The 24,078-nt window shown below is 37.9% G+C and overlaps 1 protein-coding gene across 2 annotated transcripts in view; it reads right to left on the bottom strand.

Annotated features, from left to right (window-relative positions):
- The window catches only part of CHM (CHM Rab escort protein), a 139,872-nt gene that overhangs the window by 76,770 nt on the left and 39,024 nt on the right, over positions 1-24,078 (bottom strand). The window contains exons 3-5 of one of the 2 annotated variants that reach the window (XM_038415687.2): positions 20,648-20,720; positions 12,515-12,639; positions 5,334-5,721 (exon numbers count right to left, since the gene is read on the bottom strand). In XM_038415687.2, coding sequence (XP_038271615.1) covers positions 5,334-5,721; positions 12,515-12,639; positions 20,648-20,720 — 586 coding nt within the window. Of the gene's footprint in view, positions 1-5,333; positions 5,722-9,959; positions 10,113-12,514; positions 12,640-20,647; positions 20,721-24,078 lie in introns of both variants that reach the window. The other variant, XM_043491826.1, reaches the window with a different exon arrangement.

Raw genomic sequence — 24,078 nt, 5'->3', positions numbered from 1 at the left:
TTCTTCATTTTCCAACTCTGCAAACCTGTTCCTAAGCTCTATTTCTCCTTCACTAGCCCATCTTTTCCTCTGCCTGGTTCTTTTAGTCACATGCTTCCACTGACCACTTTCCTCACCCAGTCTCCCCTCAAAATTCCCCAGCCCTGCTTCCATCTGTGAGTCTGAGCTTTTCCCTTCAGATACCTCATCTCTTTGCTCCATCATCTGCTCAAACCCCTTCCTAAACTCAACCAGACTTTCCACCTTCATCTCCAAACCTCGGATCTTTTCCTCCATCAGCTCTATCAGACGGCATTTCATGCAGAAAAAACTCTTACCGGGTCCCCCCTCCAGGATCATGTACATACCACACCTTCCACATCCAGTCATCCTCAATGTGTCTTTCACTACAGGACTCACTCCCACAGCTGCCTCCCTATCTGTCATCGCCTTCCTACCTAAGTCCTGTTAATCTGGGAAACACAAGTCACACCAGAAAGACCACCCCCCCCCAGCAAAAGCAAACCCCAAACAAGCACCACAATACAAACTCCCATTTCAAACTCCCACTCAAACTCCCCTGTTTACAGCTCTGTTTGCTAGCTACTGTGCCCTGCAGCTGTCTGTGCTGCTGCCTGCCTGACTGGCTGGCTACCTTTATAGGACCTCTAGTCAGAAGCCCCACCCCCTAATCAGGGCTCAGCTGCACTCCCAGCACAAAGCCCCTACACACAAACACACACACAAATACTAAAAATACAAAACCAAGTACAACTACCTTCTCCTCCAACAGAACTCCCACTCAAACTACTTTGAAAGTACTGCATTGCTTCTTTCTGTAGAAGAGGCTATGCTCTCATTTGATGCTGACCATGCATTTGTCCTGATTTATTTGTATTTTCAAGCTGTTAAAATATCGTAGAAACCCGATGCCTAAATTAAAGTTACATTTCTGTACGTGTAAATTGTAAAATGATAAAAACAAGTTTGTTTCTTTCCTTTTCCCCCCTCTTCTGAAGATGGACAGCCACAATTATCTTGCTTTATGTAGATAATTAATTTCCCCCTTTTATCAGGAATATCAAAGAGCCATGAGAATTTTTTCAGTCTTAATCCTTTCGGTGATATTGAGTCAGGAGTCAGTTAGTGTAAGGGTGAATCTTCATTTATATGTAGGACATATAGGCCCATAGTAATGCAGACATTAAACTTGTTTAAAAATGGCAAATGAAAGTTATGTCAACAGGATTTACAAGTAGCTTTTGAGGCAGCTTTGAGCTTTGATAGAACAAAATAACCTTTCACACAATTCCCCAGAAAGGACAGATCTGTAATTTTTTTATTGTGATCATGAGATCTCATAGGTCTTGAGAAAGTATAATCATGAAATATGTGAATGGATAATGAACAACTTTTCTAAGTCAAAGTTATGTCCAGGAAAGTGGCCAGGCCTTAATCATCAAAAAAGCCATATAGGACCCCTGACTGTTCACCAGAATTACCTCAATTCCCCTTACTTAGGTCAAGTCATCTTCTCTTGTTATTCCCCTGTTATTTGTTGTTTGGGAAAAATATACGGATTTGTGGACGTGACAAAGAAGCAGTATCGTAAAAAGGAGGGCCGCAAGATGGACCAAGGTCAGAATGACCTCACTTGACCAGGATTAGATAATGCAATTGGGGTTTGAAATGTCTGATACACAGAGGTCTTGTAGGAGGATACCAGCCTGAATTCCACCCTTAAAAGACTAACTAAACAAGGAAGAAGTGTGCTTTCCAAGGTAACCATAATGATAACCAGATGGCTTTTTTCCCCCTACTTCCCCCCCTCCAAAAAAGACAAACAACAACATCACAGACCAGCCAGTTGACCAGAGGATGATGCCCACAAGCATGACTGTACTTGAGTGAAAAAACAGGTCTCCAAAACTGCAGTTCCTAACTGACCCTGAAGCTCCGTAAAGCAAGTGAGCTGAAGAGAAGACCCCTTCTCCCCCCACCCCCCACATAACTTATCTTTTTGTTTCCTTAACCAGATTCCTGGCAGGCATACCTGCATAGGTATTCAGGTAAGACCTGTCAACTGTTTTTTGGGGGGGATAGGGTGGAGAATGTAAGTGTGGCCAGTAAGAGTACGTATGTCTACACAGCATAGTTATCCTCAGACTGTTTTAAGCCCAAGCCTCCTATCATCCACACACAAATCAATCTGACTCAGGCCAAAAAGCCTTTAGACTTGGGCCTGCAGTTCCAATGCAACTCAGGTCCAAGCCCTGTCATTTTGCAGTGTCAATGAAGTTTAAGCAGCAGACCCGAGATAGACTGACTGCATAGTGCTGTATGAACATGTTTGCATGGTTACGAGACCTGGGTCCAGCAACTCTAAACCTAGGTTTACAATACAGTGTAGACGCCCAAGTGTACGCTTGGCAACAGAGTCCACAAACATGGGCCCTATAGACTCAGTTTACAATTCAGAACAGCATGAACAGATAATCCAATAGTACAACCTAGGCTGAAAGCAAATCTTCACACATCCCAGGCAACCTCTAGTAATCTGTGGTAAGATTCCAACCTTAGCCTCTATTTTATCCCCAAGAGAAAGTAAGCTGCTAAATAAACTGCATAGAGATTAAACGATTTACTTAGCTTATCGTTGGTATTATCTTAATTTTGTGATTTTTATTACTGATTATGCACATGCAATGATTTGACCAATTATTGTTCTCAAATTGTTTTCTTTTAAATTAAAGAATTTTAATTTGTATTGTGGTTAACTCCTTGATTTGACTAATTTGATTTACATTGTACTATTAATCTGTTTCTCATATTATTTACTGCTTTAGGGAATTATTATAGATCAATCAGTTAACTTTACAGTTGGTGAATGAAGCTAGCCATATTTAGCCATAAAACCTTATAACCCGCTTTGTTTTACTCTTTGTATAACCTAGAAATTTATTGCACGCTGTTGGGAGGATGTGAATGTAACCACTAGTACAAGATGGATTACTGAATTTAAAAGTAATGCCTCACTGGAGAAAATTACATATATAGCGCTATCATTCTAAAAGTTTTGTGTCCCTGAGTGCAGAAATTTGTAAAGTTCCACAGGAGATGCAAAATCCTGGCTGCCATTTCAGATTTCAAGTTCTGAAGAACCACGCCTCTGAAGTGAGTTTTAATGATTTCTTTTCAAGATAAAGGTCTACTGGAACACTACGTAAGGCAGCATGGGCCAGTCTTAAAAAGTCTCAATACCAAACGTGAACAGCTGTGATTTACTGTAGCCTTTTGTTGCTCTTATCCCTTATGTCTCCCTCTGCCAGTCCATTTCTTCTACCTCTGTTCTGCCCCTTCCATTCTACTTTCATTTGTCCTACATTGTATCCTAGCTTTAGATCATTCTTGAGGAGTTCTGTTCAGGTGTTTCTCTCTTGCCTGTGTCCCCCTAGAGATCCAATTGAGTGCTCTGGTGTGCCCACTGCCTGTCAACTAAGAGCTCTGGAATTTTGTGCAATTAGCATTATCTGCAATATATTTGCCAATATTGGTCTAGGCATTGGGATATGTGACATAAAATGTGCTCTATAACACAATATTCTCTATTTTAGCTGCTGTAAATTATTAATCATAGAACCTTAAATATCATTGTGACAGCACATAATTGGAAAATCTGTATTTGAAGTGCTGAGAATCTAGCAAAAAATGTTTTTGTAATTTTAACTCTAAGCTTTTAATATGTTATTGAAGAAATTGCTTATTTTCCAGCTCCAGATAATAAAGTTCAGTTTCTGAATTTGAAAACATCTTTTACACGCGGTATGGATGTGATCCAAAGCTCACTGAAGTCAACATAGAAGAAGAAATTTTTCTATAGCTTTTGTGACAAAGCACCAACCTTGTCTCAGTGGGTCCCGCATTTCCTAGAGGATTTTGCTAGTCTCAGAGGCTAACTGTGACCCTCCACATAGCCCTTCTCTCTCTAGAGATAAGGGTCACAGCCTACTGAGCCATTTTCATCATAAGCCAGCAAGGGAGGTGAGGAGAAACTATCCTCCCTCGCACAGTCTCTGTTGTCTCCCAGTCTCAGTGTTTAGTTAGGGAGAGGAGGGGGCGGAGTCCGGGCTGCCCTCTACTCCGGGCTCCAGCCTTCAAACCCTGATAGTCGCAGCTCTTGGTAGATGACTTTTTGGAAATAGTACGAATACGATTCCCTGGGTCACTTCCCCACAGCAGCCCCTACTTCCTCAATATCTACGTCACCTTACCTCAGGGCCTCATTTCTTGTACCTGATAGGGTTTGTATTGCTCCATTTCTCCAGCAGCGTCACTTCCTCCTATAGCTCCTGACAAATGCCCCCCACCTGACTAAATGGGAGACTTTTAACTAGTTTCAGCCAGCCCCTGATTGGCTTCAGGTGTCCCAATCAACCTAGCTGTCTCCACTGCTTTCTGGAAGGATCTTAATTGGCCCAGATGTCTTGATTAACCTGGAGCAACTGCCATTTGGTTACCATGGTAACAGGAATTTGTTTAGCTTGGGGCTAACATACCTGTTTCTCACTACTTTCCTGTAGCCATCTGGTCTTGCCCCCTCACACTTTATGTATACTGTACATATACTGTGAAGTAGCCAAAGAGCAAAGAACCTGGTTTTGAGAAGTAACTCTGTGCTCTAATTAAAAACAGCACTAGAGTAGGAATTCAGAACAAACACACACAAACACACAGCTTCAATCAGCTTAATTGTTATATTAAGGACTAATTGCCTCTGATATTTTTCAATAGGCAAGTTATTACAATCCACTGTGTCAATGACACGGAAACTAAAAATTTTCTAATAAATACTTGTTAATGAAGAACCTTGACAGCTTCAAAAGGAGCAATTTCTTGGGTTCAGGAAAGTGTGCTTAAAATAACTCCCTAAATATATATATGGTTGATATGAAAAATACTCTGCATCTTGAAAAAAATCTGAAGTTTTCATTTAGATGAACTTCTATTGCTAAATATAGTTTTGTTCCTTTTTATCTTAAATATTGCAGTCAGAAAAGAGAGCTTCAGTCAGAGGTCTAAAACTCAATTGCAGGGAAATATGCTATTACAGCTGTACTTCTGAGCTGATATTTTTTGGTTTCTTTAGTTTAAAACACCCAGGCCTTCAAGACCACACATTGTGCTGAACAGACATTTTAAAAAAAGTGTAACACGCACACCACTTTAGAGCACAATTTTTTTTCCCCCAATGAGGTTATGACTGCCTTGTTAAACCCTTAAACGTCCACAAGGTATATTCGATTTTTTTAAAATGAAGTAAATGTATTTTTATGAAGAAGTCAATTAGTTCCTACCTTGGAAACTAAATCAATATTAAATCTCCTGCCTTCTTTAACAATTTGTGTGTATGTAATTTTCTTTGGTTCCAAGGCAGCAGCTTCTGCAGTTGATACATTTTCTGTTTTTCCTGTTTCCAAAGCAGACTGGTCAGAAGTTGCATCACAGAGGTTTTTCTCTCTCTCAGAGGTCATTTCTGCATCCTTCCTTTCTGTCATACTCTCCGGATCATTGCACGTAACACTTTCTGGAGATATTTCACAGCTCTCGGTCCCTAATGACTGGCTTTGCACCGGCAGGCACTCTCTTTCAGACTCCTGAGCAGCCTCACGAATATCAGAAGCTTCAAAGGCTGGCAGCTTTGGCAATGCACCAGCTTCTTTAACGTCTTCAGCTAAATCCTGACTGATTAAAAAAAAAAAAGAAGTCTTTAAAATAGTCTTAAAACTGAAGTTATTTGAAGCAACATTATGAGTTACTGCAAGGAATGGAAAATGTCAGCACCCAGAAAGCTGTTAGATTCATCTGCCTGGTCCAAATCAGGTGTCTTATTTGGATTAGCTGAACTACGCTGGTTCTCTGACTATAAAGCTATTACTCATATGGGTTACTTTAATAAATAAAATAGTAGACTTGCAAACTCCATATCTGTATTCTTATTTTGCATTTAAAAAAGAACAAGAGACCCAGCAAATTAACAGAACAAGTAACTCTTAAAACTCTCAACATGATAAACAATGCAGCAGATGTTAGTTGCCAAAATAGAACAACAAGGAGTGTGATATTAAAAATAAACAGGTACTAAAAGGTAATTTGAAATGTTTTTATATGGATATAAAAACCTGTTGAAAAGCCTAAATCATTAAGTCACTGAACATATTTGAAAAGCAAAGTAATTTAAGAAAAAGGGACTACTCTCAGAATAAGGAATACTTGATTTGAATAAGAATATTATGACTATGATTCTATCAATTGTTCAAGAGAAATACAAAATTGTGAACTGAAGTTTTGGCACATAAGAGCTTTCAATATATTTTTTTGGCCTTAATCCTTAATTCTGATCTATGTAAACCAGCCCTTATTCTAGTGTGGAGTCTCACTGAAGACCCATATGGTTCAGATTTCAGTATTCAGGGCTTATGTACGTACAATTCAGTCACTTTATAAATGAGACTAATATAAAGGATTAATGAATAAATAGTTAATCAATTGTCAGATTCTTATGGAATCCAATAAATTGCTTATAATCGTGATTTATAATAATCTATTACCATTTTTGATGTGCTTATAACCATCTATAATATAAATGTGTAACATACACAAGTAATGTATAACATCTTTTGATAATTTATTAACCCTTTAATAACCATGCGAGACCCATATAACCATGTAATTTTCAGGATATGTGTATTCTGTAAACACATAGGGCCCCAAGGAAAAGTTCTACTCTTGCTTCATGCATACCTTGTCACCCTGTACTTCCTACAAAATGTGGCTCATCCCCACCTCAACAAGAGAGTTTTCTCCCTGTTAGCATGTGCTTTGATCTTCTGAAGGGCCACCACCCATCCAAGCAAGCATAGAGCCTCATTCTCCCAGCCTCCCTGTTTCAGCTGTTGGCTACTGCCAACGTTAGATTTAACCCACCATGACCCTGGCTCTTGCTGCAAGCTCATGCTGGATCATATTAAAGAAGTTCTGTATTAAAATCACAAATGAGTTTGATTCCCCATAGTTTAAATTCCAGGGTATTACTAATTAAGAGGTCTCTTGGTTTTTGGTACTGTTTCTCTGCCTCTCTGTGTGAAACCTGCAAGCTGCTAATTGTTAGTACATTCTAAGACAGTCTGTTCTCAAAGCAATTCTTTGTAACAACAAACTACTCACACAGAGAGAGAGACTCAAAGCAATACTCTGTAACAACAGAAACAGCACCCAGAGACTCCCCGCCCTTTTATTGTATTCATCTCACTTTCTTAACAATTGTGATTAAAATAGAGATAGAGAATGTATGTGGATGGATGCTTGGTGTGGATAATAACTCAATGATCAGGGAGGTGCCAGCCTAAGAATCCAGTGTCCATCGGCTGAATAAGGCATCAAGTGCAAATAACCAGAGGACCCCCCTTGGAAGGCAGACTGGAATCCACCCAACAGCCTCAAGAATGGGAGAACCAAAAGAACAAGATAACATCTGGCAGCACGGAGCTGTCAGGAATGTGCCATCTGCTGATTGATTCAGCAACAACATGAAGCAGCAATTCCCATAGACTGGCATAGGAAGAAATGCCTATAAAAATGGACTCTAGAAAGTGAGAACTTTGAGGTCTGATTCTGCAAACTAACTTCCAGGAGCATCAGATGAGCATCTGACAAGGCCCTGTTCCCTCCTCACGTCCAGGCCACCTAGCCAGTGGCTTGGCATGAGCAACTCTAAGGCTGGTAACTATGATAACCTTGCAGAACCGTGTGTGTGTGTGTGTGTGTGTGTGTGTGTGTGTGTGTGTGTGTGTGTGTGTGTGTGTGTGTGTGTGTGTGTGTGAATGAATAAATATGAAATTGAATGGAATGTTATAGCTGTAACTAACTGCTTACTATGATTCTTTCTGTATTCACAATAAATGTGGCATTTTGCCTTTTCCCCTTTAATAAGATCCTGCTGGTTTTTATTTTATTGGTATAACACTCATTCTGCTCACTACTACTTTATGGGTTGAGGATAAAGTGGGACCTAGAAACAGAATAGAAGAGACTCACTAAGAACACCAGTAACCAGCAACAAGAAGGTTCCTGGCAGAGAAGAAGCATGATTAAGTAGGACTCACTGCAAGCAGACTCCCCACCTGTCCCTACCTCCCAGCAGCCATAAATTCTTCCTCCTCAACATCTCCTTAAAACCCTGGAAATTAGCCACTTAGGTGATATGAACATGGGAAATGGCCAGTCTCAAGTATCAAAAACTTTTTTTTTTTTAAAAGCAGTATAGTTCACTTGTTAACCGCATACAAACATACAATCTATGTTTAATGGCATTCTGGGTGTATCTAATCATCAGGAAATAAGCTTAAGTAAAATATTATAATGAAGGCATGTCTTTGCACAGTTCTGATTAATCTGTAATATGCCTACAGTAAAGGCTACCTGGTCAGAGAAGGGAGGTCACCCTAAGTAGCAAGTATTTTGCTCAGTCCTCCTCATTTTCATAATGAAAAAATTCTTTAAAATTCCCCTTATAAAGCAGAACTCCACATTTAATCTCATCTGTCTTTTTCATCTTTGACTTCAATGAAGTCTACCTCAGCAACTAGTACTTTTGAACTTGAAATTTTAGTTTATGCTACCAACTGAGATTAATCAAATCAATGTCATTATAAGTGAAAGAAATTCAGCAACAATTTTGCATTATCTTTTTATCTTTCTACCACAAGCCATTAAGGCACTGAATAAACATTTTAAGCTCAGATGAAAACTAACGAACTGTGATTTTAAAGGTGATCTGCAAGGGTACACTTTATAATTCTAGTGGCTATCAGTAAATATAAAATTCTCCTAACAGCAGCGTTACCAAAATGCAACCCTTTCCTCAGAGGCAGGGGCACTTCGTCAGAGTCATCATTGGAAGAAAACCCTAGACGCCTTTAAGGATTGCAACACCCCATCCTACAGGCTTGAGGAAGGTTCTGTGTCTGATTGGTTGTACAGAAGTGCAGCATAAATCTACTGGCTCCTGCATACGTAAGGGGATGGCTAATAAGCCCTTCCCCAAACCAGGGGTGCCATTCTGGATTGTGAAGAAAAGGCTACAACAAGGAAGCAGCAGGCAGAGGAGCTGGCATGGTTACATGTGGTCGCATCTCTCCTGACTCCCCACCTCTGGGTTTGGGAGTGCCCAGGAACCTCATAGAGACCCTCAGTGACCCAAGCCATAAGGACTGGCTCACAATCATCCCCAGCATAGCAAAAAAGGCAGCAGTGGCAAGCACGATATTTACTTTTCTCTCTGATATCTATACAGTTGGTATGGTATTAAGTCGCCTTATGGTATTAAGTCACATGACTTTGGTAAAACAGCTAATCACATTGGAAACTCCCAAAAATTTGTAAAAGTTTTTCTATTAAATGGGGCATAACACACACCAGTATGGTTTGGTAGAAAGGCACTCATTCTGGTCCGTTTGTAAAAGTCACATATGACTCTAGTGCACATGAGCAATGCAGCTATTCTCAACCTATGTCCATAAAACTTTTATACCATAGCATTACATATTCAGAATCCATCATAAACATACAATATACATAAATATTTATACATACACTTATACTGGAACAGTCAAATGAAAAATAATTCACACAAGTGTTCACACAAACAAGCTGAAATGATTATAGTTTTGCTGTATCATTTTTATTTTGATTTACATTAACTTTTTATACATTAATATTCTCTAAATAGTGTTAATGTCTATCTACAATATCTTAAATGATATAGTATGATGACTTTTTTCCTTAGAAAATACTTTGAAAATTCATTTTGGCTAACCTGTACAATTAGAAATCAATTCAATATTGTTGTGGTATATCGTGTTTGTGCAAACTTGATGTATAAGCTATAAATATTTATTTAAACATTAAAATGAAGGTCTTACTTCACCCTGGCTGTATCCTAACATATGAAGTTCTTCTCTGTCAAAATGCAGACTTGCGGAAGCCTCAAGTTGAATTCACAGAATTATTTCACTTTAAGCAGAAATTCATTACAACCCGAGTTCAATTTGGATTTTGCAAAGCATTCCACCTCACTCTAAATGGCAGTTTACTTTATCAAACTTTCACTATATAAGGAAGTTCCACTGTACTAATGTATTTCTATTCAATTCCCCCTTCATGAACATCTCAATTGGTACGATTTTCAGGTCTACTCATTTTATAATAAAAGTCCAGCCCCTTTTTAAAACCGAACTCATGACATCTTTCCTATAGGAATAGCCATCCCTGAATAATGTAACAACTATGTCTATAAAAAAAGAAAAATCACTCAAATTAAACCTTTGGGCAGACAATTTTCTACTAATTCACAAAAAGGATACATCTGCAGGCAAATTGTTGTGTAAATTTTGAATATTATCTACCACCATTCATCAATTAATGGTAGTAACAAAGGAATATCTCAAAGTGAATGTGTCTTATTAATGCCTTGCAACAGCCACCCCTTCAGATAGGTCAAATGAAAAATTGCCAACCAGCTGGTTAATTTATTCAGCACAGGTGTTCACTATTTATTTTTCAGCCATTTGCCTTTTTTCAATACAGCTTGTTGCAGAAACAGTATTCTTCTCCTTTGATGGATGCACTTTGTTCTGAGGCCATTCATTTCAAATTTGCACAGTATATATTATACTGCTACCCAGCTGTTTATTCTTTCAAAATAAATGTTTAATGGTTACTTCATAGGCGTTATAAAGTTAAGAAACAACAACAAAATCCAGACAGAACATGTAAGCTGTCAGAAGTACCATGATCAACTCTCTCAAAAAAAGTTTAAGTTGTTTAGGCAAACTTTTTGTTTGCTATTTTCCAACTACCAGTTCTTTTTGTGGCAGAAAGAGGAGCAAACATGATGTTATTAAATGACCTAGACTTAGTTAAGTGCTTAAAATTAAATAGAACTAATCTGTAAATTCAGATTAAGACTCTCTTGTACAAATTGTAAAATATTTGAAAATATTTTTACTTAACCCATTTTTGAGTCTGCTTTTGGTCAGAACCATTTTTCAGCACACAAACCCTTTGGCAATTAGTTATATCTGAGAGAGACTAAAATGTAATCCTACTTCAGTACTGGTTTGAACATTTATTATGAGAAATGTATGGCAGTGATTATATAATTGGGATTAGCCACCGTAATTTTAAAAGACAAATGGAACCTTGAAATTTTATCTGCTTCATAACCTAGTGTGCAAACCCCAACTTTTGAATATCCTGATTTCTGTCACCTACAGGGTGCATAAAGCTATTTTTTACACTCAACTAACTTGTTTCCAGATTTATTTACAAAAATGAATGAATATTCTTTTAATGCTTTGTCTAGTCCAATTTGAAGTAACTTGAGAAATTGAGGCTAAAGTTGAGGTATGTATCCACTATGACCTCTTAAGAATAAAAAACAATCGAATTCAATGCAAAAGCTACAAAATACAAGATTAAATGCACATAAGTTATCCAGTTTTGAAACTGAGGTTTGCTAATGTTCACTCAGCATTACTGTGCTTCTGTACCACATAGCATTGCTGTTTACCACCATTATGTTTAGATTTTATTTTATATCAGCAGTTTTGCTGAAACTGTTAGTTTTTGAACTGCCTGATTTGTGTATTTAACCAATATTGTATTAAAATAGGATTTTGAAATAATTGTATTGGTTTTAAACTAAGGCTTACCCTGTTAAACATTTTATCACCTTTCAATGCTGAACCAGTATTAAAAGGTACAGATGGTCTGGTTTCTGATACTTACATTAGGCTCCCAAATTCACAAAGTAGATATACCACAGGATTGCTTAGCTGAATTTACCCTACATTAAAAGGGACCCTTCATTCATGACAATTCAATCTAAAGTATCATTCTAATCTTAACTTTGTTTATTGTCTGAATTGTTAAGAACTGAAATTGGTTATCACTCTTGCAATTTTTATATTAACGTTAATTATATTATTGAAGTACTGTTTGGACACATTCATTTTACCTATGTTCTTCTATTTACAACTACCATAAAAAGAGAGAGATTTTAGTTAAGAGCATAAAGGTAATTCTCTAGGGCATCTTCCTGGTCTGCGTTCAGGTAAAGTACAACAAATAAATATAGTAGTTCACAGCACCTCTAAACACACCTTATTGCTGGTTTCCAATCAGAAATGAACTATTAGCCTTTTATTCACTAAGTTACCCAAAATGTTTATTACATCAAATCTGAAGCAAAGCCAGTAAAGGATCAGCCAGCTTCAACTAAGTACAGGAGACTTAAGTATAGAACTTTCGGAGAGCAATTTATAATGCTACATTGTTTTGTTAAGCCAAAAGGATATAGATGAAAGAGGAAAAAAAATCACTTATACTGATATTATAATGTAATTAATCATTTGCAATATAAAAAAGCTATACCAAGGAATTTTGTTTATATATCTTCCATACTACTTATACTTACCTGGCATAGCAGACATCTTCTACATGCTGAATGGTGTTATCCTTCTTGTTAAGAGAAATAGCTTCTTCTGTTTCAAGGATCAATTTTCTCCAATCTTCACTATCCTCCCTGACATCAGTCTTTTCCTTACAAAAAAATATAAGATAGGAAATTTTCTGAACTCTACTTCACAAGAAGAATGCTTTAATTTTTTTAAATTTAAAATGTTATCAACTTGAATGCTATTGTAAATTGAAATAAACTTCAGTTCCATCAAATCTAACTTTCTAATGATTTTTTGAGGAAAATTTATTTTATGCCACTGTACAGCTTAAAATGTATAGTTTCCCATAGCTAGATATTCATTCAGTTTAGATAGGAGCACAGGTGTGCACTAATAAAAGTATTTAACATGAGAGCTGGCATTTATAATTCATGGTGAAATATAAGACTTCAAAGTCCCATAATACATCTTTTGACTGATGTAGTATTTGATGACTTTTTACTGGAAGTTTATCAAGCAAGTTAAGATAAAAACAGAGAGACTATTCGTGCATTTTCTTTTTCAAATTTGTAGACCTATTTATGTCAGGCAGATGTTGACATGGTACGTTAAAATGAAGATTCACTTAGCTTGCAAGCAATATCAAATAGGCTATTTAAAAAAGAAACTAATATTACATCTGACAGGTTAGTTCCCATTACTGTAACTCAATCCAAGGCAGGATTGCAGAATGGGTTGGCATATCCACACTAGCTTTAATCTAGCTAGTACAAGTAAAAATAGCCGTGAAGATACAGCAGCAAAGGTTTCAGTGTGGGCTGTATAGCCATGATGGGAACCTTAAGTATGTACTCATGTTGCTAGCCCACACAGAAGCCTGTGCTACTGCGTCTTCACTGCTATTTTTGGCCATGTTAGCTAGATTAAAGCAAGCACTGCAGCACAGGTCGGCACACCAATCACACCCGAAGAGTCTGATCCCTCAATTCTGGCTGAGAACTCCTGTATTAGAGACCACACCTTGGAATGAAGTGATTTGAGAATTAGCTAGTCAGGCTAGAAATTTCCCTAGGTCAAATTATGAGATTTTAGGAAGAAACCTCTCTTTGGAAAGAAAATGGAGTGCAGTCAATTCCCAAGAGGTTAGCTCTAGCTAACATCCTGCTTGTTTAAGTACAAGAGCCATTAGATTATTTTTGGAAGAGCACCTGAAACAAAGAACATTTGTCAAATGCCTCAGTGGCAGACAGACACAAACTACTCAGAGAATAAAGATTCCTCTTGATCTTCAATGTGGGCACATACAAGTTCTCTTTTAGCATCTCAGAGAAGGAAGAAACTCATCTTTCCATACAATTACCAAAAGTGGTTAAGAAATGTACAAAAAACATTTGTCTTATTGTTAATTGAGCCCCTATGTGACATTTCATCACTCCCCCAACCTCTATTAATAGGTTATGAAAGATTAAGATATGACAAAGCATCTTCACAAAACTAAGAATCCCTTATTGGCCCTTCTAGTGCAAAGTACTCAGTCAATCTAAGCCAATGATTTTCAACCTGTGGTCTGTGAACCCCTGGGGGTCTAAGTCTAAGATTTCCAAAGGGGTCCACACCTCCATTCAAAAATTTTTTTTTTTTAGGGGTCCACAACTGAAAAAAGGTTGAAATCACCGGTCTGCACAATTGTCTCCAGCATAATAGGTATGATATACTGCTGATTGTTTAGCACGTGGTTATCCTCATAGTCGTGCTGGCTGTTTTGGTGATTTTATAAGAAAAAGTGCTAGCATTTCCTTTCAAGTCTTGGTAACTCGTTTACTTTGTGCAGTTTGTATGTATATGTCAATTTATTTTTAAAGTGGAGCTCTTGGAGAGAGCACTGTGGCTTCTGTTGCTTTATTTTTTGGGGGGTGGGGGCGGGATCATCTGATCTGTTGATGTAGCACATTTATGTACTTTGGAGGAGAGGTATGGTTTTTTCTTATAGGAGTACCACCTCGCCCTCTTTCTAAGAGAAGCATTATTGTGGGACAGTACTAAAAAAAGAAACTACCTGCTCTAGACACTCTGTAAAGCTTGCTTTTGTCAAATAATTAGGAGTTTACTCATCTTACAAATGGCTTTGTGAAACAAAGAATTTGAACAGTCACATAGTTAAAGTGAAAGGCAATGGAGAAATAGACTGTGCTGTCTGTGCAAAAGGATATAGCCAGTACAACAACAGAGAATGGGGCAAAATGGTCTTGTGCATAAAATGGGAGTTGAGATCAGCCATCTTTTCCTAGCTGTGCCATGGACTTCCTGGACGACATTGAGCAAGACACTTTTCTCCATTTGTAACTGGGTGCACTTAGAGTGACACAGAATTTGGGGTCTTTTCTTGTATTCAAGGTTTTAGATAAAAGGAAATCAAGTAGTAGCTCTGGATCCACAATGCTTGATCCACAATTCTTGAGCCACACTATTTAGAAGAAAGAGATGCTGGCAGGGCCTTCTCTCATAGGGACATGACCTTTGGAATTAACGCCAAACCCTTGGTCTAAATTAGCCCCAAACCACTGAACTTTAGCAAATGCTGAAAGGCCATCCTGATCCACATGCTTTTGTAGAAGGAAGGGTGTTCCAGTGTCTGTAACATGTACATTGAGGACTGAGATTTGCAGCTCATGCCTTCCCCCAACTTAGTCTGATTGGAGGGCAGATTGGTATCTACAGCCTATGTCTGATTGAGGTGTGGGAAGAGAGCTAGCTCAGAAATAAAAAAGTGCACCAACAATCATGCTCACCATAAATAAGGGAGATTGCAGAGGAGATTCAGATAGGACTGAAAGAGTGTAAAAGGAAGGAAAATATACTATTATGTTTCTCAATTTCTTAAGTCTGATGGAGAATGCATGTAAATAGTGACTGCATTCTTACACAATAATGAAAGCATTTGGGACAGTATTTTCAGTGGATTTGATGCTGTGGCTCTGCACAAATTCTTAATTTTTTTCAAAAATATGGAAAGCACAGAACAAATAAAAAAATGGTAGTCTCTCAAGTTAGTCACAAATCTGGGTAACCTGTGTAACTTTTTCAGTGCCTGTTGGACAAAATGCAGTGTCACAAGGGGGCAGTCTTGCAGAAGTTCTTGCAGCCACAAGTAGTATCTAGTCTGCAGTTGCCAAGTAGGGGGCAAGTGAAAGAAAGTGGATAGCAAACATTGTTAAAAGGCAAATGTATTAAGATATTTGAAGTCATAAGGATAAAATTTTGACCAGATTTCCATATTAAAATAAGGATATTTTTACATTTCCTGATGATCCATGCATATCAACTGCCTTATCTATTTGATGTGTAATTTATGTGTTACTTTAAAACATTGTGTAAAATAAACTGGCATTTGACTCCAACATTTAAAAAATTACTGAAACATTACAATTTTAAGTTTATTTAGAATTAAAGAAAAAAGCTACTACATATAATTTCTACTAATATCTGCTAATGTTACAGGTACTAGAGTCAGGGACACTTAAAAAGCAAAATGTCAAGTAAAAAGTGATTGCATTTGTACTTCATCAAACATGAAAAAAGTGAAAGGGCATTGTCTGGTTCCCAAATTAATGCACCAAAATTCCCAAATAGGACTTTAACTATAGTAATATTAAACAACAGATTTAGTCCAAAGATATTACCTCACCCATCTTGTCACCCTGATTGAAAGCAGAGCATTACCTTTTATGGAAAGTTTTAATATTTAGGATCTCTTATTGTTCAATGTACACTTCCTCTAGAGAGCTCCTGCAAGAACTGAATGAATGGGAAGATTTTAGGATTTGCTGGGTAGGTTAGATAAAGCTAAAACTTAGTTAAAATGGTTATTCTCTCCGATATCTATATTACTTACTCAAAATCACAATGTACTGTAAGCAGATTGAAGTTTGAGTTAATGTGTGCACTGTTATGACTGGGTTTGGGTGAAACCTAACTGAAGCTAGTGAACATAAAACAGTCACCACGAGATTCATGGTATCTCTACGAAATAATTAAGCTCCTTTACGGAATTAGAAAGCTGAAACAATAGAAGCCACCACCTAAAACACAAGCCACATGCAAGAATCTAATCCAGAGTGGAGTGATATCATTGAATGCAAACCTAGGGTGGCTGGATATTGTTAAATTGAGGTATGCATGCATGTACAAATGAGACAGAGAAGGCAAAACGGAAGCACCTAAAACAGCCAAGAGGAAGACTTGTAGCATGGCCCTGAGAAAAAATTGAGAGAACTTTTAGAGAGAGTGCTGGCTGGAAAGAGGCTTGGAACTGCGAGGAAAGAAACTGACTCCTGCAGTTTAACTCTTCCTGTGTTAAGGGAAACAGGACTTTGTACGATCTTTGTAAATAGACACGACTGTACTTAAATACCTGACTCATCATGAGTTTCTCCCCCAATGGAAACAACTTGCTAAATCCTGAATTTTGGCTAACTGCTTGGTTCAAAAGGAGTAAGTGTTCAGGAAGAAAACCATGAAACAGACAGACGACAGTGTGACATATATGAAAGTGGTGATCTCACTTCCAATTTTACGTTCTGATACTGAGCAGCCCTATTACTTTTAGTATAATCAATATAAATAGGCACACGTGACTAAACTGGAGTGGTTATTTCCTATGGATTAGCTGGCTTCACAACACTTCAGTAGATAATCCCAACAGGAATTTAAAAGCAATAAAGCAGTAACTGTGCATATCCATTTGCTAAAATAGTTCAAATTCCCCCTTGTTCTAAATGAGTGCCCTTTTTAAAAAGCTTTGAATGGATGGCATGAATTAAAAAGCATGAATTACATAAGCCTTGGTTATAGAAAAATGCATTATCTGCATTAAAAATAAAGTGTTTGTCTTGGCTACATGACAACTTTCAGAGGCAGGATCTGATAACTAGACCAAAACCATGGCAATCTGTCCAGAAATAAATTATGCCAACAACTGGGATTACACAGTTTATTTGCGTATATACATTAATATACATCTTCCCCCCTCTTCCCCCCCCCCCCTCAATATCACACACAGGATACAGAATGAGCATAAAGAGCTATGTTCCCACATGATCCCCCAAAAGCAGGTGTGGATTGTATTCTTAGCTCTGCCACAGCTTGCCTACATGGTGGTTTTATCTGCATCAAAGGAGTATAAGGTTTTTAAATCCGTGGTAACATGTTGCACACTAACTGGCCCGTGCAGATCCTCCTGGAGCGCACAAAGTCTTATAGTGAGCATTAACGTACTCCGGTTTCAAGCTACGCAAGCATATAAAATAGTTCTGATATTCTGTAAAATACTGATAACACTTTTCTTCACTGTGGTGATGTGAGGCATAATTCATTAGTATCCATAAAGTGCTTCGAGATCCTCACTTGGAATATTCCATGAAAGTGCAAATTAGTTTTTTTTTTTATCCATTAATGACACTGAAATGGAATAGAACACTTCTTACAAACAGATACAATGAATTCAGAATATATCCATGATGGGTGAAGTCTATAAAAGCTCATTTAATAAAGTATACCTATTACATGGCTGTATGGTCTCATTTATACTCATAAAAGAGAATTCAGTATTACTGAAAACTAAGGTAGTGACATTAAATATAAAACAGTACTATCTTATTTTAAGATATACCTCAGAGATGCCTTTTTTGATAATGTGTACCATAATTAACAGTTATAATACTGAGATTACCAGATATAGTTTAGTTTAGGAGCAGTGGTGCAAGTGGAATCCATTTCTTACCGGTACGGGGGGAGTGGGAATTTGGGGCAGTTAACAGGGGGACACTGTGACCACCTCATGTGATCCATAGATACTAAGGTCAGAAGGGACCATTCTGATCACCTAGTCCAACCTCCTGCACAATGCAGGCCACAGAATCTCACCCACCCACTCCTACAAAAAACCTCACCTATGTCTGAGCTATTGAAGTCCTCAAATCGTGGTTTAAAGACTTCAAGGAGCAGAGGAGCCTCCCTCAAGTGACCCCATGCTACAGAGGAAGGCGAAAAACCTCCAGGGCCTCTTCCAATCTGCCCTGGAGGAAAATTCCTTCCCGACCCCAAATATGGCAATCAGCTAAACCCTGAGCATATGGGCAAGATTCACCAGCCACATACGACAGAAAATTCTTTCCTGGGTAACTCAGATCCCATCCATATCCCATCTCAAGGGATTAGGCCTATTTACCCTGAATATTTAAAGATCAATTAATTACCAAAAATCACATTATCTCATCATACCATCTCCTCCATTAACTTATCAAGTAGAATCTTAAAGCCAGATAGGTCTTTTGCCCCCAATGTTTCCCTTGGAAGGCTATTCCAAAACTTCATTCCTCTGATGGTTAGAAACCTTCGTCTAATTTCAAGTCTAAACTTCCTGGTGGCCAGTTTATACCCATTTGATCTTGTGTCCACATTGGTGCTGAGCTGAAATAATTCCTCTCCCTCTCCTGTATTTATCCCTCTGATATATTTATAGAGAGCAATCACATCTCCCCTCAACCTTCTTTTAGTTAGGCTAAACAAGCCAAGCTCCTTAAGTCTCCTTTCATAAAACAAGTTTTCCATTCCTCGGATCATCCTAGTAGCCCTTCTCTGTACCTGCTCCAGTTTGAATTCATCCTTTTTAAACATGGGAGACCAGAACTGCACACAGTATTCTAGGTGAGGTCTCACCAGTGCCTTGTATAATGGTACTAAAACCTCCTTATCCTTACTGGAAATGCCTCTCCTGATGCATCCCAAAACTGCATTAGCTTTTTTCACAGCCATATCACATTGGCAGCTCATAGTCATCCTATGATCAACCAATACTCCAAGGGCCTTCTCCTCTTCCGTTACTTCTAAATGATGCGTCCCCAATTTATAACTAAAATTCTTGTTATTAATCCCTAAATGCATAACCTTACACTTCTCACTATTAAATTTCATCCTATTACTATTACTCCAGTTTACAAGGTCATCCAGATCCTCCTGTAGAATATCCCGATCCTTCTCTGAATTGGCAATACCTCCCAGCTTTGTATCATCTGCAAACTTTATTAGCACACTCCCACTTTTTGTGCCAAGGTCAGTAATAAAAAGATTTAATAAGATTGGTCCCAAAATTGATCCCTGAGGAACTCCACTGGTAACCTCCCTCCACCCTGACAATTCGCCTTTCAGTAGGACCCACTGTAGTCTCCCCTTTAACCAATTCCTTATCCACCTTTTGATGTTCATATTGATCCCCATCTTCTCCAATTTAACTAGTAATTCCCCATGTGGCACGGTATCAAACGCCTTACTGAAATCTAGGTAAATTAGATCCACTGTGTTTCCTTTATCTAAAAAATCTGTTACTTTCTCAAAGAAGGAGATCAGGTTGGTTTGGCACGATCTACCTTTTGTAAAACCATGTTGTATTTTGTCCCATTTACCATTGACTTCAATGTCCTTAACTAATGATCCTCCACAAGAGTCCTCCCCACCCCGCCCCCAGCCCCCATGATCTCGCCACCCCTTGCCCATGATCCACACAACCCTTACCTTGGGGGGGGAGGAGGCGGAAGGACTCTGTCCTCCCGCTGCGCCGGAGACTTCGGAACTACAGCGATGAAAGGAGCAGAACATGGGGCTGCTGGGTGGCCCCACACCAGCAGCTTCTCCGTTGTGGCTCTCCTGCCCCAGCCCTTCCACACAGCTGGGACTGTCTGGGGTCCATACAGCAGCCCCGCCAGAGGACGGGGCGGGGGCGGAGGCGGTACAGGCACGCCGGAGGAGCTGCCAGTATGGGGCCACCCAGTGGCCCCATGTTCTGCTCCACCTGTGTCTTTCAGGTACGCCATACTGGCTATAAAAATCATTCTGGTATGGCATACTGGACTGGACTACCCTACTTGCACTGCTGTTTAAGAGTTATCTATTTTAAAATAAAATGTTCCAGTTTTGTCCATGTATAAAAATGAGATGCATGGTAGTTCTGTTTTTCTGGCTTTAATATTTATTAAATATGCAATACCCAAAGAGTACTAGGCACTTCCTAAGTTATTTGTTATGTATGAATATTTTCACAAAAAATAGTATACTAGAAACCTGACGAGAGAGAAAAAAAAGTCATAGTTCCTTACCTGGTTTTCCTTAATCCAGGACAATAATCCTGAAAAGCTAAAACTGGCCCAGTTTCCTCCATAGTAACTTCTCCTGCAAAGGGAAAAAAAAACAAACAAAAAAACCTTGGTTGAAAAAAAACCTAAAAATATAGCTACTGGATACTTATAATACTGCTTATGGGACTCTGCAGAACTTCAGGAAAAATATTTTTTATTCACGGAATTACATATTCTATATTCTGAACCAAAAGAACCAATTTCTGCTGATTTGTCACTACTCACTGAATGCTCTCCAGTATATTTGCTCTTTCCCACTTGAAAAGAGGTTGTCAATTTACTAATTTCAGCACAAAAGTCAGTCAATAGTTGTGCTTTTTCCTTTTAAGTAGCTGGTCCTCTGGCTTCCCTTTTTAAGTTTTTCCTATTGTTTTCTCCTAAGTTTTTCTCTAAACATCACACTAACGAGTGAGCTTTTCCATTATATGGATAAGAGATTAAGTAAAACTTAAATAATACTTTTATGGGAAGGAAGCAAGAAAGCAAGAATAATATAAACATACTGATAAAATGAAAGGATTCTACCACACCTATAATAAAAGAGATGCTACCTCACAGGATTTAACACTAATACCAATTATCTAAAGTGTGTTGGGACTTTTCAAAAGTGATCAAAGCCAGAATGTGTTCTTCAACGGACCAGTAAAATTACATTATAAATTAAAGACTCATGTTTGGGAAGAAAGATAGGGTTTGAGCTTAGAATATTGCCAAAGTTGTTAAATCAAGCAGAGGGAAAACTATTACCTATAGAAACCTGAACTGAAGTCTGTTTCTTTAATTGCACTTTATTCATTTCTTTTGTGTATTTTTTTTTTTTTTGCAATGGAGGAGTATTTTAAAAATTTCTATAACAGCAGCTTAAAAACACTAAGTAATTATTTAAACTTTTCAGAAAGATAAGAAAAAAAGGCAGGTTGCATTTTGCACCGGAGCAGGGGGGAAATCATACAATTCCTCCTTGATTGAATTCAGAAATGGAAAAGTTTAAAATGAGGGTTTGAGTTCAACTCAAGTGTTTAAAAGAGGATGTTTTTCACAAGAGTTATATGTACTGACAAAGACTTCATTAGAACCAGAGGATGATGCTCTACTCTGTTGCTTAGTTAACACATGAAAGACAGATGTCTGCTAAACAATGTCTAATTGTTCATGATTAGAAACTGACCTACAAAAGTCCTTCAGTTACTTCAGGGAAATAGTAAGGAACATAAATAGGACATTTTCCCTCAAGATAACAGAAAATCCTGCTATCAGTGAATTAAAGTTGCCCTCATTTAGTAGAATCTAAAGTTTAAGATTTTACGGCCCAAGTGGACTAGGTCTTTTCTGTAAGAGACCTCACAGTGCTGTACAATTCCTCCACCACGGTTTTCATTTTAAGCAGAGGAAAGAGCTGCAGTGCTGTCACCATTAGCACTCACTAGGAAAGCCAACATATCTGTAAAAGGGAGTAAATATTTTATATAGAGAGAATTCATAATCATAGAAAGCTCTAAAAAAGTGAAAACTTAAGTGTATTTATTATTATCTGGAATCAATAGAATATGAGCGTGAAAGATGCTTACTTGATTCAGTCCATCAAGAAGCAGTTTGACTCAGATCTCAGCCCTTTATCAAGTTATCAATCAAGTATGCCCCCCATACACATTTCCAATGGTGCAGAGATAAACTGGTTAATTTTGTTTTGTTCTTTCCTGAGATCTACAGAAACAAATACCTGAAAGTGATTTAATCTGCGTCTTCTGGGATTATAAAAAAATGTAGCCACCAAGATTTATTTTGCCAAGGGAACCTGCCACCTTAGCTGCAAGTTTCCCTGAATATGGAACGCAGTCTGGCTGTCAGAACAAGCAAGGGCAGCGGTCACAAGAAATGTGCAACAACACAAAACAAAACAAAAAACAAACAAAAAAAACTATGTAAAACTGAGTAAGACTGGCCTTCCTAAATTTAAAACTAATCTAACTTTATGCATCCTTTATTTTAAATAAATTTTCAGCAAGAAGAACTAGCAGTATTAACATGCTGTAATAAAGTGATGGGACATTCTGTGAATAATTGACAGCAGTGGTCTAATCTTTCTCAGTAGGGTACACCTTTGACACATCTAAAACTAAGATAAAGCTTCTTCTTTTTCTTGCCAGTACTGTGCCTTTTATTTTAATCAAAAGTCTCTATAATGGTCTCTTATGTCCGAAACAATGTTCACAGGAGTGTATGATTTCTTTAAGTATGCATGCCACTATTTCTAAATGAATCACAATAATCTTGTCCTTTGAAATGCCTTTCCCAAGCTCCTATCACCTGAAGTCTGGATCTTTTCTAAAAGCATGAATATGCTCCTTTCAGAATTTATAATACATCTGTGTATGACTTGCATTATGTGACAGTAGAAACCTCTGTCAATTCTTCCCTCAAAATACTCTGAAAAGAATGTTGTCCAGATACAGGTAGGGATGTAATCTCAGCTGTGACAAAGATAGCAAAATTCTTGATAAAAACCCATGAAGAGGTAGACAGTTTGAAAGGAAGAGCATTAACTATCAGGATTTTAATAAATTTAAGAAATGGTCATATCAGATTGAGATATTCATGTATTATTTTGTAGAGCAATCAAAATTAGGAAATTCTCTGGGATTAGTGTTGATCCATCAATGCCAGGGGTCCAATCCTGTGTAATACACTACTCTTAAATTCTCAAGGACTAGAATCTTCCTGTTTTACAGCTGTCCTAGCAGACAAAAAAAAAGATGGATTAATAATGGGGAAGTATGCACAGTAGTGGAATAAGTGGAATTAACTTCTGGATATGGACCTGAAATATTACATATATACTACCTGCTTGTTTCAACATATATTTTGTTGTTACAGATTTAATTTTCTCATACAAAACTGAAGACTGGAATAACTTTACTTCTAGAAGCAATTTCATCTGTTGTCTGAATGCCATTTGCTCACAACTTCTGCTATGGAATCTGGAATTCTGGGTAAAGCCTTCAAGTAGTCCAACGAAATTTCTGTCTGAGGCTAATGGAAAAATCTGAACAAAAGTCTGGTCTTCAATCTCTTGAATTTGAAGCCATGATTACTAGTAGAAAAACCCAGAATATCTTCTGTAAATTCTAGGTGATCAAGGCTGGCAAAGGAATGCTTTGGCTCTGGAAAGAATTTGAACTCTCTCATCTGCTAATCCATGTATAGGATATTTTCTTGGTCTGCCAACTACCATTTTATCTAGGGTCTCCATGAACAGTTTAAACAAATCCAAGACCAAAGACAGCCCCGCAACCTGAAGCAAATACTCACCAGCAACCACACACCACACAACAAAAACACTAACGCAGGAACCTACCCTTGCAACAAAGCCCGTTGCCAACTCTGCCCACATA

This window comes from Dermochelys coriacea, chromosome 9 (assembly GCF_009764565.3).
Source record: "Dermochelys coriacea isolate rDerCor1 chromosome 9, rDerCor1.pri.v4, whole genome shotgun sequence".
In the NCBI taxonomy this organism is placed as follows: Eukaryota; Metazoa; Chordata; order Testudines; family Dermochelyidae; genus Dermochelys; species Dermochelys coriacea.
This window is presented reverse-complemented; position numbering and strand designations above follow the sequence as displayed.